Source organism: Indicator indicator, chromosome 3 (genome assembly GCF_027791375.1).
Source record: "Indicator indicator isolate 239-I01 chromosome 3, UM_Iind_1.1, whole genome shotgun sequence".
Classification (NCBI taxonomy): Eukaryota; Metazoa; Chordata; class Aves; order Piciformes; family Indicatoridae; genus Indicator; species Indicator indicator.
In genome coordinates, this window is record NC_072012.1 from 19,414,336 (window position 1) to 19,429,168 (window position 14,833).

At 36.9% G+C, this 14,833-nt stretch overlaps 1 protein-coding gene across 2 annotated transcripts in view; it reads left to right on the top strand.

Moving 5' to 3' along the window:
• The window catches only part of SEMA3A (semaphorin 3A), a 164,104-nt gene that overhangs the window by 26,034 nt on the left and 123,237 nt on the right, over positions 1–14,833 (top strand). The window contains exons 2-3 of one of the 2 annotated variants that reach the window (XM_054399852.1): positions 6,262–6,359; positions 10,067–10,072. The exons of the other annotated variant lie outside the window; for it this stretch is intronic. Of the exons in view, the coding sequence (XP_054255827.1) occupies positions 6,262–6,359; positions 10,067–10,072 (104 nt within the window). The remainder of the gene's footprint in view (positions 1–6,261; positions 6,360–10,066; positions 10,073–14,833) is intronic. 2 annotated transcript variants of the gene reach the window in all.

Sequence of the window (14,833 nt, forward strand, 5' to 3'; positions counted from 1 at the left end):
AATAATTACGTAAGTTTTGTTAATGAGAGCACTAGAACCGTGCTCTCATTAACACCTTCTGTCCTTGTGGAGATATAAATATATATGACTATTTGGAATACAAAGTTTTAGAGCAGAGCACTTTGCTGAATACAGGACTAAATGAAAACTAAAATCAGTAATGCAGAAATTCTCTTGGGGGGGTCTTAAACAGGAATGATAAGAAACACAAGTGTTTGTTCATCAAGGTGCTGTCCATCCACCTGTGACAGGCTAATGTAATGGGATATATGCCACATATTGCACAGAGATGATGGTAAATGAGACAGTTAGTAACCTCACACTGGAGCTTCAAAACTATAGTCACTCTTCTGGCCTAAACAGGAGTAAGTTGGACATAGGTAAATTAGCCACTGAAGTGCCATGTCCCCCAAAGTACTGTGATATTTCCAAGCCCACCCCACTACAACCTCTCTTCAGGTAATTGCAGAGAGCAATGAGGTGTCCCCTCAGTCTCCTTTTCTCCAGACTAAACAATCTAAGTTCCCTCAATTGCCCCTCCTAAGACTTATTCTCCAGACCCTTTACCAGCTTTATTATGCTTTTCTGGACCTGCTTCATCACCTCAATGTATCTCTTACACTGCAGTGCCCAAAACTGAACACATCACTCAAACTGCAGCCTCACCAGTGCCAAGTACAGAGGCACAATCACTTCTTTACTCCTGCGGATCCTGACCAAGATGGCATGTTGGCCTACATGGCCACCTGGGCATATTGCTGACTCATGTTCAGCCAGCCAGGGGAGGTTTAGATTGGATATTAGGAAAAAAATTCTTGACTGAAATAGTGGTCAGGCATTGGAACTGGCTGCTCAGGCAGGTGATGGATTCAGCAACATCCCTGGAGGTGTTAGAAAAAAACACGGAGGCGTGGCACTTCAGAACATGTTTTAGTGCTCACAGCAGTTGCTGGCAGTTAGACTTGATCTTAGAGATCTTTTCCAACCTTAATGATTCCATGATTTAGGTCAGGTTTGACATCAGGTTTTTAAGACTTGATATAATCTGAAACTTGTTTCTTCTGTGTAGCAAGATGTCACCAAATTTCGTATCATGGTGTAATTAAGTCCATATTTTCAGCTGACTATTTCAAAATGACACACAAGTAACAGAGTATATGATGGGTCAAAAAATTCCAGGGCAAAAGTCTAATAATTCTTAGCAGATTAGACTCATGCTCTTCTGTATAAGAAACAAAGGATAATAAAATGCATTTTGCTCTGGAAAATATAGCTATCTGTACAGAATTCCTTTCAACATGCACTTATAATTTAATACAATTCTTTCTTTCTACTAAATATTATTACTATAATACCAGGAAATATGCTGGATTTCAGTTTCATATCCCAACTGTACCATTCAGGATATACTTCAGACCTGTTTATTCAAATAATTTTATTCAGACTGTGACTAAAATAAACAGAGAAGCAATTTGAAGAAACTTGACGCAGGTTTTTTGAAAGTCTGGTAGACATAATGATTAATATTTCCAGGAAGGCTGATGATTAACCAAAATAATGGTAGGGAGAAGAGCTTTCAGAAAAGAAAAGGGGGGGAAAAAAAAGGGAATATAGGTCTTACTGAAAATTGCTGGTAACTTAAAACACCTGCAAAAATACACATTTGCAATACAGGCCCTTAAACTTAAAACAGAAATGAAAATAATACAATTATTAAATTAAGGTTAATTGAGAGATAAAATAATGTGATTGGTAAGTGGCAATAGTATGTCTGTTGTTTTTCCTGTCTAATTTCAAACAGTGCATGATATTCATTAAGGATTCATTCAAACAGATGTGATGAAAGAGGAAAAAATTGCAGAAAAAAATACCATGGCTTTTACACAGTTATCATTATAAGATGTAGGTTTTTTTTCAGCTACCAATTCATCAGCACTGAGAGTGCCTGCCTTCCACACCTAACAACATCCTCATGCTAACAGTGCTGTTTTTTCTTCCAGTCTCATTTATCTTCCTACACAGGTCATTAAAGTTTGAACCTGCTTGCTTGAAGTTGTGTCTATGGTTGCCACTTTCTCTGTATCCACCCCCACAGTGTTCTTGTGTTCCCGAGATCTCTTTATTTCAACAAATAGCAGCAGCAAAATTACTGGAGTTTTCACTGGCAGAAAACTGAGGAAAAATTTTGGTTTAGTTCATCTGAGTTACTAGTCCTAACAAGTTGCAACAGTTTTCCCTGAACTACAAGGTCTTGGTTTCAGTGGGACTAGATAAAATTGTCTACTCTCAGCTGCATAATACATAGTACAAATGCAGTGCCATTATCTTGGATATTTTTCCTTGCTTTTCTAGCTCACTGTTTTAGGTGCTTTTGTGTTCTGTCAGAAACCTCTAGTTCATCATCTTGCCTGTGCCTTCTGACTTGAGGAAATGAGGTTACCATGTACACTATTATATAAATGGTGGGATATATTAAAAAAAAAGAAGATTTGAATGTCTATATGAAAACTGCATTAGCTGTTGAAAAGATAATAAAAGTGTATGGGAAAGTGTATATCTGAGATGTCTTTATGATCCTGATCCTTTTGCTTTTTCCTGAAAGATAGATGGTGTCAGTTATTATAGAATCACAGAGTAATTTAGGTTGGAAGTCACTCCTGAAGGTCATCTAGTTTAACACCCAGTCTCTGCCTGAAGCAGGGCTGACTAAATCAGGTTGCCAGAACTCTGTCCAAGCAATTTCTGAGTATCTTCAGGCTGGAAATACTCAGCCTTTCTGGGCCTTTGTGCCACCTTCATGCTGAGAAGTTTGTCCTAGCTTTTAATGAAAATTTGCTGTGCTACCTCTTTTCCTGTCATGGGGCACCTGAGGGAAGGTCTGAATCAGCCTCTTCTGTAGCCTCCCATTAGGCAATTATAACTAGCAATAAGATGTTGCCTTAGCAGGCAACCATTGTAAGTATTTAGGGATCAGTAATGCAACATAGTCTAGCAGAAAATAATCATAAAGTTTATAGGAGATTAGCTAGTACAGAAAGTGCCAGCTCAATTTCTGACTGGAAAAGAAGAACTAAGTATATACATTCTGGACTAGTATACTGACTCCTGGATAATGTATAAACTAAATTCTTTGACAGAAAAGCAGAAAGCATTTAATTTTAATATAATTTTAAACTATTATTATTTTTAATCAAAATGTAACTGGATTCCTTGTAAAACTTGGAGTATTTAAACTTCTTTTTAGTCCTCCTGTGTTTTGATACCACCCAGCATGTATTTTGATTCCATGCTTTTCTCTACAATTGTGCTACCACAATTATTTGGCACGTGATTGTTCCAAATGATTGGCTCTATATATTCCATTTCTGGTTCACATCTACTGTAAATACCATATCCGATTATTCTGGCAGCTGCTAAGACTGCATGGGGCTTCTGGGTAACATCACCTCTTCCTGCACCCAAACTGCATGGAGTGGAACAAGCATTCCCTCAGTTCTTTCATACTACCATAGCTCATTTTATCTTCTCTGTGTACAATATGACTTTTGATACCAATACATGAATAGCAGGGTGGACAGTTACGTTAGTCTACTGAGCATATTTTATATGGAGGAGCTTGATTCTTATAGTTTTCTCTTACATTGCACTGCTTAGGTAAAGTGAAAATAAATCTTATTAATGGTAGAGACAGGTTTGTTTCTCACTCTGACTCAGAATTGTGGATATGCTGAAGGAAGACAGCTGGTTCAGACAGACACTACAATAACTCAAGAATTTGAGGAAGAACATCTGTAGAAGAAAGAAGAATATTTGATTTCAACAAGGCTGACATAGCAGTGTCCTCTTCTCTTCTCAGCTAAACGACTTAAGAATAATTTCAAGATCATTACTATATGTTGTACACTTTAGAAAAGTATGTGGGAGTAATTCAGAGGAATCTGAACAGGCAACTGAGTGTTCTGCTCTCCTCCACATGAGTGTTTATTAATTACAGGTTACTGGAATAGGCAAAAATGCATAGCAAAGTCTAGCTTCTGTGGTACATATCTTTAAATGTGGTAAAGAGGAGCTCAGGTGTGCCTTATTAGAGCTCTAAAAATATTACATACTCAAAGCATTCCAAGATTTCGTAGCTTTATGAGACCACAGTTGGCACACGTCTTGTAGAGTCAGGCTTTATTTCCTCCTGCTTTCATTTGATATCCTTTGTTCATGAACCTAGCTAAGAATGCCTGTCTCTCCTGGAACCACAGCACAATTTGGTTTTTGTAAAAGAACTCTTACTCTCTAGCAATTTGCTTTTTATACTATTTATTCATTTAAATTTCTTTTTAAGTAGGCAAAACAATCACTTAAAGACCTATGAAGTCCCTGGTTTCTACTCTAATCCTAATGATGGTTTACAAACAAAAAACAGTCACAGATTTTGATTTTGACGAAATCATCTACTTCACTTTTTTTTTTTTTTTTCCCCACATCCATGGAACTTACCCTCCATGTGAGAAACAGTGCAATTTATCATTTTTAAATAAATTTGATAGAACAAGACTTTTTGGGAGCTTTCCTAGATTGTTGATACAAGGCAAGTCAACACAGTACTCATAGAGTATATCTTGGTTATGTCTATCCTAGCAAAAAATAGCTGAGACTGGGGCTATAAGGGCTCAGACTTCCAAGAAGTGCTGTCTTTCAAAAACGTTTGGGGCAACTATATGGGAATCAATTCTATCTTTTTTTTTTTCCCCCAGTACTGTACCTTATCAGATGCTGTAGGCTTTTAAAATGTCTCTTAGCAGCCCATTTTCCATTGTGAGGCCACTATTTGCTCATCATCAGAGCTGGCATCCATGGTAAATGATGGTAGAAGCATTTATTAACTATAAATAAATCTGTTTCTTTAAAACATCTCTCTCTAACTGTTGCTATGAGCCATGCTTCTTCCTCACTGCTGCAGAGTCTATCTGGAGTCTGAACTGTCAAAGGAATTTAAGACTGGTTGAGCCTGCTCTTCCCTGTATACCTCTGTGTGTGGGAGTCAGGAGAGGGTGAGATCATTCACTGCACAGCAGAGCCCCAACAAAGACTCCTGGCTTACAGGGTCTGAACTCACATTTGTGGGTCTAACACACACACTAGAGTAAAACTGCCAGAAACGGCTCCTCCTCAGTTGTTCTTTTGCTAAGTAATTCTTCTTTTGCTATCTCTAAGGTAACTAGAATCTTGGTGCTTTTTACCTTTCAGCACATCAAATGTATCAGATAATAGTTAGAACAATAGGAGATGAGATGCTGTGTCAGCATGTGGGCTGCAAATGGAACAAAAGAAGCTTCTTGAATTCAGAATGTTCTGAAAACATTAGTTAGTGGCAATGTTCAGCCATGCAGTAACAGACCATAAAAGGAAAATGAGTTACTTTTAATGCTGCAGTTCTTTTATCTTTCTATGTCAACATTCCCTTGTTTCTTAAATAGCCATAATGTATTACAATGTTAGCACAGTTGGGTTTTGTTGTGCTTTGTTTTGTTGGTTTGGTTTTTGTTTTTGTTTTGTTTTGTTTTTCCTTGTGAACTAAGTACCTTCACTGTTTCTTCAGGACTATTCTTCAAAACAGAGTAGTTGTGTACTCCCTGTGGCTGGAGTGCACATGTTGTCCAGCAGCCAGAGTAAGATCTGGAGAATACTGAAGTCAAAGAATCAAAATTTGTTCAGCATGCTAAAATTGTTACTTAATCACCATTAAGGAGGTGCTTACTTATTCCCCCTTTATCTGATATTTACCATGTTGTCTCATGAAAATTTTCCATATGGACCTTTAATATAGTAACTTAGTAAAGGCAAACAGCAATAGGAACAATGTGATGTGTTCTATCTGAAGAAATGGATGAATATTTTGCAGAGATTATCAATCCAGAATAGCTATTGCCAGTTCATGTTTGCATGATTTGTAAATCTTGTTACTTAAAACGATATTGTGCTGAGAATATGTGAGAGGACAACAAATGAAAACATGATTAGTAGTTGAACATACATAGCTTTATTGCAATGTGCTTATGCTACTTGAGAATCTGGCTGAAATAACCTAAGAATTCCTGTATCTAATGTGTCTGACTTACACGTGCTACAATAAAACATTTGCAGTTTCAGTCCTTTCTCTTTCAATGGAAGATGTGGGTCTTTATCTACTCAGTAAAGCGGAAGCAGTAGTATTATAATTAGTAGTATTATAATACGCTCTACTGTATCCCTTAACTGGTCTACAAGGATCAACATGTTCCATGTATTCTGTTGCCCATTTGATTGCTTTCTGCTCTTTCTTAGTGTAAGGAAATTCTTACCTCAGAAAAAAGAAAAGCTTTATGGTTTTTATTTTTAATAGCAGAAGGGGGATGCCTGTAGTGTCTAACTTGTTAGGTTCTAATTTATCAAAGCTGAATCTGTACACTTAATTGGAAGGGACCAATTCAAACTCATGCTCAAATCAAAGCCATATTTAGAATTAGATCAGGTATTTTGTGTCTGATTCAGTCAAATTTTGAAGATACTCAAGGATGAGGACTCCATAACCTCTCTGGTTATTGTTACAGTGAGATTTTTTTTTTCTTTATATCCCATTCAGTATTTCCTTGTTGTAACTTGTGCATGTTATGTCTTGTCTTTTCTCTGTGCACCTGTGGCAAGAGTCTGGTTCTCTTCTTTGTTGTCTCCAACAGGTAATTGGAGACAACAATTAGATCACCCTTTAGCTGTTGCTTTTTTCTACAGACATTCCTTGCACAGGCACAGTAAGTTCCAGTCTGGTGATGTTGTGTCAGCTTAAAATGGTACTCAGTGTGGCAGTTCCACGTGGTTTAGGTCAGCACAACTTTAGGATTTTTTATTTCTTGATGTAGAGATACTCTTCAATTAGGATAGTACAGATAAGCTTTAAAGCACTTCTTTTCATTACGAAACACATCAGCACTGCCCAAATAAATGTCTGAGAATGAGACTCAGGTCCTGATGTTTATTTCTAGAGTGTGGCTAGATCTTTGCACAAACGGCAAAGCATGGTATAATTACTATTATTAGCGGTGAAAATAATAATGTTTACTAAACTGGTGTCTAATACACCCGGACAATAAATTATTTGTATTTTCTCTCACTCCAAATGCTCATCTTCATATTTACACTCCCTGGGTAGTGGCAGTGCAGATAACATTTCAATGAATCAAACAAGGGTTGGACACAATTACAGTATTAACATTAGATAGTAAATGCTGGCATAGTTAAATGTTGGTTTACTTAAATATAGCCACCAAATTATAATGGGCTCTAATGCATGGGAATGAATTGCAACCTTGTTATGTTCAGTGAATACTTAGCTATATCCTTTATGTAAACATCCTACTCCCAGTAATCCAGTAAGGACATAAGGTAGAGTCTGTTTATTTTAAGAGGTAAACCACTCAGGATTATACAGGAATTAGGATGTGCACGCAGATATGGAGGTTTCTGATGTGAGGAAACTACAGGTTGTCCACTTCACTTTGCTTTTACCCCACAGTAAAATGTGAAGTATGTTCACCTAATTAGAAAGCAGTTAATATCCCTGACTTACAGAAACATTTTAATGTATGTAATCTAAATAAGGAGTTAAATAGTGTTGACTTAGTAGGAGAGTGTGTGCTAAGTTTTAAGACCAAAAAAGTCATACACTTCTTAGAAAATGCCATATTACTTGAACACTAATTAAATGTGCCTGGCATTTCCTGTGATAAATCAATGGATTTAGTTGCTCATAACCTGTAATAATTTGGACTGCAAATTTACATTCTGAGTGTCCTGCTTCTTTCTATTTAGAATTTTTTGGCCAACACAATCACTTCTGGATGATAATTTGTGGCATCAGGCCTGGGCTACCACTAGCACTTGGTCTGAATTGCAAAGAAGCTTTGCTGTCCTTACATGGCTGGAGGATGCAGCAATCCATTTCATACTGAAACTATGGCAATCCCATGCAACCTTTGATTATTCATTTTTTTAGTGTTATTTCTAAGGGACTTCTGCTTTCCTTGATGTACAGGATGGGGATGGGTAAAGCAACAAGGTGAGATCAGAGGTACTTGTTTTGTATAACACCCTGGCTTCATTTATTGCAGAGTCCAGCATCAGTGTAATGAGTGAGAGAGAGGACAAAACAGCTAAGTCACTTGTTTCATCCCCTGCATATATGAACTATTATCTTGCTGCTTTATCATTCATGTGCTGTGTGATGGTCATTGAGTAAGTTTATCACTTTTCTGGATATCTTGCTACCTTTTCCCTGTGGATCCATGGGGATATTTTTGCACTTGGAAGGTTGTGGGCCTGTGATTTGAAATCATGTATCTTGTCATGCTAAGTATTCTCAAAGATCAGGGCTTGTTGAGTCAAATCAAATGCCTGTTATTTTAGAGTACTTTTCTTTCTTCCTATGTCTACATAAATTAGGAATTATAACAGCTTCTCTTTCATTGAATCACATTTCTGACTCAGATTTTTACCATAGTCATTAGGGAAAATACTGAAAAGCTCAAAAAAAAAAAGAGATAAATTTGATTTTACATCCATTCTGCACACTGAGCAAAGTAAGGATAACAGAGAAAAAAAAAAAAAAAACAACAACAAAACCAAACAAAACCAAACAAAAAGGAAAACCAAACCAAAACCAAACATCCACCCCAACCATATTAATTTAAGTAATAACAATTAATGAATATGTATAATTTAAAAGTTCAGTTTAATGTTGATATCTCTTTTGCAGAATGAAATGGGGATTCATTTAATTTAGGTTCTTAAATTTAGACAGAGTTGATCTTCCTGTGGAGGTCCTCAGGGGTATCTCACAACTTCCACTGACCTACATAACGCTTATTTTAGGTAAATTGTTTCATGATATAACTAAAACTTAAGTGCAGGTCAGATATCCAAGCTAGGTTTAGTGCATACCACCCATTACTTTAGTATTGTTCTGAAAGAGAGCTCTCAAACAGCATGGGAGACAGTACGACATGCATATAACATGCACGAACCAACAGCAAATCTCACTTCCCAAAACCCGCTTTCAACTCACATTATACAGATGAAGACAAAACAGAAAACTCCCACTGCTTATATTTTCTCTACAGAGATTGCCGCAAAGCATGTAGAATTGTGCATTTAATCACAAGATAAGAGCTGTTGTTGGAGTGCTGTGCATAAGTGTTACCTAGTGACGTCTGTGGGGACCTTGTGTTTTAGCTTGAAGTGCATAGTTTTTAAAAAATGTTTCTGAGGTTATAAGGGTAAATGTTTTGGAGGAAGTTCCTGAAAACACAGGTCCTGTAGGAACAATACACATAATCCACTGACTTGATTCAGGTTTCAGCACAATCAGTAAAATCCCACTGCCTTCACTTGGCTTTGGATTAGACCTCAAGGGTCGTGAACTGGTTGAACTAAGCAGTGGAGCAGATGCAAGCTTCCTCAGTTTGCAGACCTTTCTACCAGTTTTCTGCTCAAACTTGTTAGCATCTGGATCTCAAAAGTGCTTTCTAGAATACACATCTGCAGAAACCAGCATATACAGCAAACGTGTAAATTATAGTCTTAAATCTCAAAGCTTATACTTCTAAGAAGGGCAATAGTAACTTTGCTTTTTGGCAATTGGGTACTACAGTCATATTTACCTCCAAGCTTAAAGTCCTCCTGTTTCATGGGGTTTTTATGCATTTTGTATTCAGCTGTCATACTATAGTTTAATAACAATATGCCACTTAAGCTGCAGTCAGCCACTATGGTCAGGGTTGTTTTCTTCTGACCACCATGGAGAGTTGGCTGTTCTAATTTCATTTGTTCAAATTAATGTGTTAACTCCCTCTGAGGAGGTAAGTATTGTGTCACAGCTTGAGGCAGGACTTCCGCATACAATTCCTTTTAGTTCATAGCAGGGTTCAGGCATGCAAATGTTGACATTTTGAAATTGTTTTCCTAGTAGGTCAAATTAGTATTAATGGCTACAAAAAGAAAACTTACCTACCCTGATGCCTTTTGTAATTAGACTAGCTAGAAATAAGTCCAAATGTTTGCCATTATATGAGGAGCCATGTCAGCTGCTGCTGGAATTACATTTGCTTAAGGAAAAAAAATGAAACCAACCAAAAAATTACTTTATTTTAGTATTTATTTGGCAGTACAGGAAACAGAAATAGCTTAACTTTGGAAAAAGTAGTGCATTGATTGTACACTGATTGGTAATGCTCCATGGAGGCTTAGGATTCACTGATTTTTGAGACTGTGAGACATCCATTCTTGAACATTTTCCAGTATGTATGTGTCGATAGGAAACCCCTTCACTATCACGACAAGGAGTAATTTCCCCAGCTATTTTAGAAATAGGAATGTAGTCTGCAACAAGAATGTCAGGATGCCACTTTCTAATGTCTTTCGTGGGTACTAGTCATCAAACATTATAAACATGTAGAAAATTTATCATGATGTTAGTTTATTCCAGATTTAATTAAAATCCTGCTCGATGATAAAGAGTTCTAGAAACACACTTAGTACACTTTAAGTTATATTCACATCTGCTGTGAATTAATTTGTGTTTCCTAAATGCAATAGAGCAGTAAGCAGTAGAGTTATAGCAATTTCTGTTAGCTGAACCTATTTGGAAACACCCAGTATTACTTTAATTTGGAAACACTGAATCAATGTCTTGTTCAATTTTAGGTGAATTACAACTTTAAAAAAAAAATATTTTTTTTTTTTTTGCCAAATCTCTGCAGTATACCATTAACCTCAATGTATTAGTGTGTGACCATCAAGGAAAAATGTGAGTTCTCCTTTAACTTTCAGTGGGGGTTTTGTGTGAATGTTCCTCATCTGTCAACAGTGACTCATGGTATCTTGGATCAATGTGGGCATTTGGAAGCCTATGAGGCAGTTGACATACATATACACTTGCATATTGCACCCAGAGGAGCATTATTTTGGAGGGAAATTAGCAGAGTAACCAGTGGAGCTGCTGAGAATGAATAATATCATTTGGTCTGGAAGGGTAAGTGGAAAGTGCCCTGCCTTTTCCCCCAAAACATTCCAATTATTAATGTGTCCTTTACATAAACCAAACCTACACTGAGGCTACACAACCTGTGTAAGCAATTCATTAAGCTCATTGTGCAGGCGTGGCAATTTGCTTCCAATGGAGAATGTTTCATGAATTCAGGTTAAAAATGTTCCTGTTTTAAATCACTCAAAGGGCAAAGAAATGTAGAGTGTGAAGCAATGAACTAAGTTAAAATTTACTGTACATTTTGCAGAAAATGTTACATTTTACTAATTCTTATTTTGCATAACTAAGAAAGCAAACCCTGTTGTCCATTTCAGTGTGCCAGAGACATTTGACGAACACCTTCAGTCTAAGGTCATCTTCCAAAGGATTCTGTTCTAACAGGCACCCAAAGGAAATTGTATGAATGTGATCTCTGATTTCTATCTTGGTAAGAAAAGTGCAGGTTTTGTGGTTTGAGAAAAACAAAACAAAACAAAACAAAACACAACACAACAAACCCCCCCAAACATATACTGATTTTCATTGATATTCCACTGGAGCCTCAGAAACATAAAACTTTCATTTCTCTTCCCTGATGCAAAATGCCACTGAACTTTATTCCTGATGCTAACACTGAGGATAATGATTCTATTGTGTTGACACAACGAATAAACAATCATTCATTTAGACTGACTGGACACCTAGGATCAGTGATGTGGACTAGACCTTCTTTGTGCTAGGGGGGAAATGAGTAGAATAAAGTAGAATAAAAACTGTGAATAGATGAATTTTTAGCGTGGTAGGCAGTCACATTTCTTTGAATAAAAGTCAATTTCTTTGAACAAAATACTGCTTGTTTTTGTTATTTTTGGAACAGTATTTTCACTTTTTTTCAGTTATAATTGTCTGCATTCCACCTCCTTCTTACTGACACTTGCTGCAGAAGATGGGAGGAAATGTTCAGCCGTTTCAGCTGATAGCATCCACCAGGAACCTGCTATAAGCTAGTTCAGGTGGGATGGGCTGAGTGTATTTGGAGTCAAAACATCCTGAAGTTACTTTCAATTATCTTTGAATACCTTTTGTGGCTGGTCTGAATACAGCCTGACACGCCAGATGATTTGATGTTCAAACAAGTCCAACTCTATTTACATTGACATGTCTTTAAGCAAAGGAACTTCTGCTCTGAGGTCAAGCACCACAAAGTTGTATGCAAATCTTGTCATGCATTAAGCCCAGCCAGACAGCAAGTGCTACCTGAGTGCTGATATCTACTCGCTTTCCCTCGTCCGTCTCTACTGGAACTTGCTGATGAGTCTTTCTGCTGTTCACTTAAATGATCAAATATGGACAAGTTACATCAAAACAAAAGACATTTAAAAGGATTTAGAAGGTTAAATGCTGTTACAGAAGATGGATTCAATCAGCGTGAAATGATACTGTTTGCAAATATTTCCACTCACCCAGAGAGGCTCCAAAGGCTTTGAGGAGGGGAGGCAGAGTGGGGAGAAGGATGGGTTGGGGAGGACCCATTAGCAGCCTCAGAGCATGGTCCAGATGAGAAGGGAGTGACAGCAGTTATTGTACTGAATTACATTTCACATCTTGCATCTTCACTTTTCTTCTGTAGACTCAAGTGCAGTCACACTTTGATCTCTATGTGACTAGAAGGGAAATAAACTGTCTCTAATCACAGTCAAAGCCATATGGTGTTTCCATGGTAGACACTCTCCGTAGTAGGAGAAGATAATAGGATTAGATCAGATAGTGATGGTTCCCTAGCATACTGCCTTAAGTCTGCAATTTAAATTTCAGGAACTTGATGAGCTAGAAGCTGTGTCTCTAAATTTACTAGCCTTTTAAGGTTTTCTTTTTCTCGATCTTAGCAGTTTACCCCTTGACACTAAACAATTTTACCACTTACAATAGCCCAGTTCCATGGCCTGTGTGTGGATTAAGACACTTTTGTGGGAGATTTTAAAACTAGTTAAAGCACTTCACACTATAATTTCTTAGTCATGTTAGCATTATGGTTTAAACTTTGCTTGCATGTCATGAAATTTTAGGTAGACACACACCCCACCCAGCCCCTTTAGAGTATGTCCAGAATCCAGGAAATTAATGTTAAAATTGTATTAAAAGTTTATTTTCCATTTTGAATCTAGCACTTAATTTGAAATGTCTTGTTCCCTATTTAAATGTGCAATAATTGCAAAAACATTTTAAGTATAACTGTAAGTATAACTGTAAATAGAACTGAAATAAATGTTAAACTTTGATGAATAGAGCAGCATTAAGCATGAGAAAATTCACTTTGAGTTGAAAAATGATATTGAGGGCTCTGCTGCTGCTTAATTATTAATTATGTTTATGACATTTGTATGGAAGAGAAGAACTGGAAATTCCTTTCTGATGTACAGAACCTAACCTAACAGACTGTAAGCATAACTGGAAGCATTTGATAAATAATGGTAGCGAATTTGAAATAATATTTAACCTAATGGACACTAAATGTATTCCACATATTGCAGACCCACAGCAATCAGATTCTTTTTATTCATGGTGCAAGTGCTTTGATTTTCATTAGGGTAAATTAAGAGCAAAATTGGGCATAATTACTTATTTTGTTTTGACACTGAATTCTGTGCAAGGAGGGTCAGTGTTTAGAAAAAGCTCCTCCTTTATTTTGTTGTATTTAAAGTGCATTAGCAGAGCTGTGTGTATCTGTATGTGAGCTGCACAAACTGTTTAACTGCAGTCAGTGTTTTGAACCCCTTGATGAAATTCAACCAAACCCTCCCCTGTGGATTAGAAGAAACTCTCTGAAGACCAAAGGATGTAAATCCAAGCATGGATTTTACTCATCCATCCTATTAATGTGAAAAGATAATTCCTCAAAAGTGTTGGCTATGTGATCAAAGTGGAGGGTGGATCCCACTCTGCAAAAACAAATTTTAACAGAAGGAGTGTTGATAGCTATGTCTGAAATTGAAAATATGAGGTCACTGATTTGTACCCATTTAAGAAAACCTGGACACAGTCCATCTAAGCCAGCTGCTATATAAACTATAATGATTTACCTATAAGAAGAACTACTCCTAAGTCTATTTGCATCTTATTAATCACAACATTTTGAAGAGTTGTTACATTCTTAGATAGATACAAGAAGTTCACACATGATTTTCAAGCACAAAAAGACTTTATTTTAAAGCAGGTCAAATGCATTGTCCATGATAAATCTGTCCCTGAAGTTGTGAAAACTCAAGTACTACTTATTTTCTTATTTTTTGCAACTTTTTAACTGCAACTAAATTTTCAGGGAAGCCTCCTAACTTACTGTGCATATTAACTATTTCACCTTAGTAAAACATTGGTGCAGTTTTATATTGTCAGCTCAGTAATAAGCAAAACAAGCAAACAAATCGTAAAAGGACTTGTTTAATTTCAGGTCAGATGTCGCTCTGGTGGTTTTTCCCCTACATCACGGTATTTTAAGCTGTAGAGAGGCATTGTTTCTTTCAGGCGCGTGTCAGTGAGAGAGTTCACAGCCTCACTAGTGGCTGAATCACTGCAGGTCACCCTGTCTCACACTCTTTGAGTCTCACAGTGTCAGTGGTAACTTGGTTGTCGAATACCAAACATCACACTTGAAAATAGAACCACTGGGTTTTCTGAAAATTTCCCGTGATATCCCTAACAAACTTAGCACCTCATATTTATTCATTCTTTTCAATGAGCTCACTTATCTTTGAAGCACAAAGTATTCTGTACCTCTGTGATAAC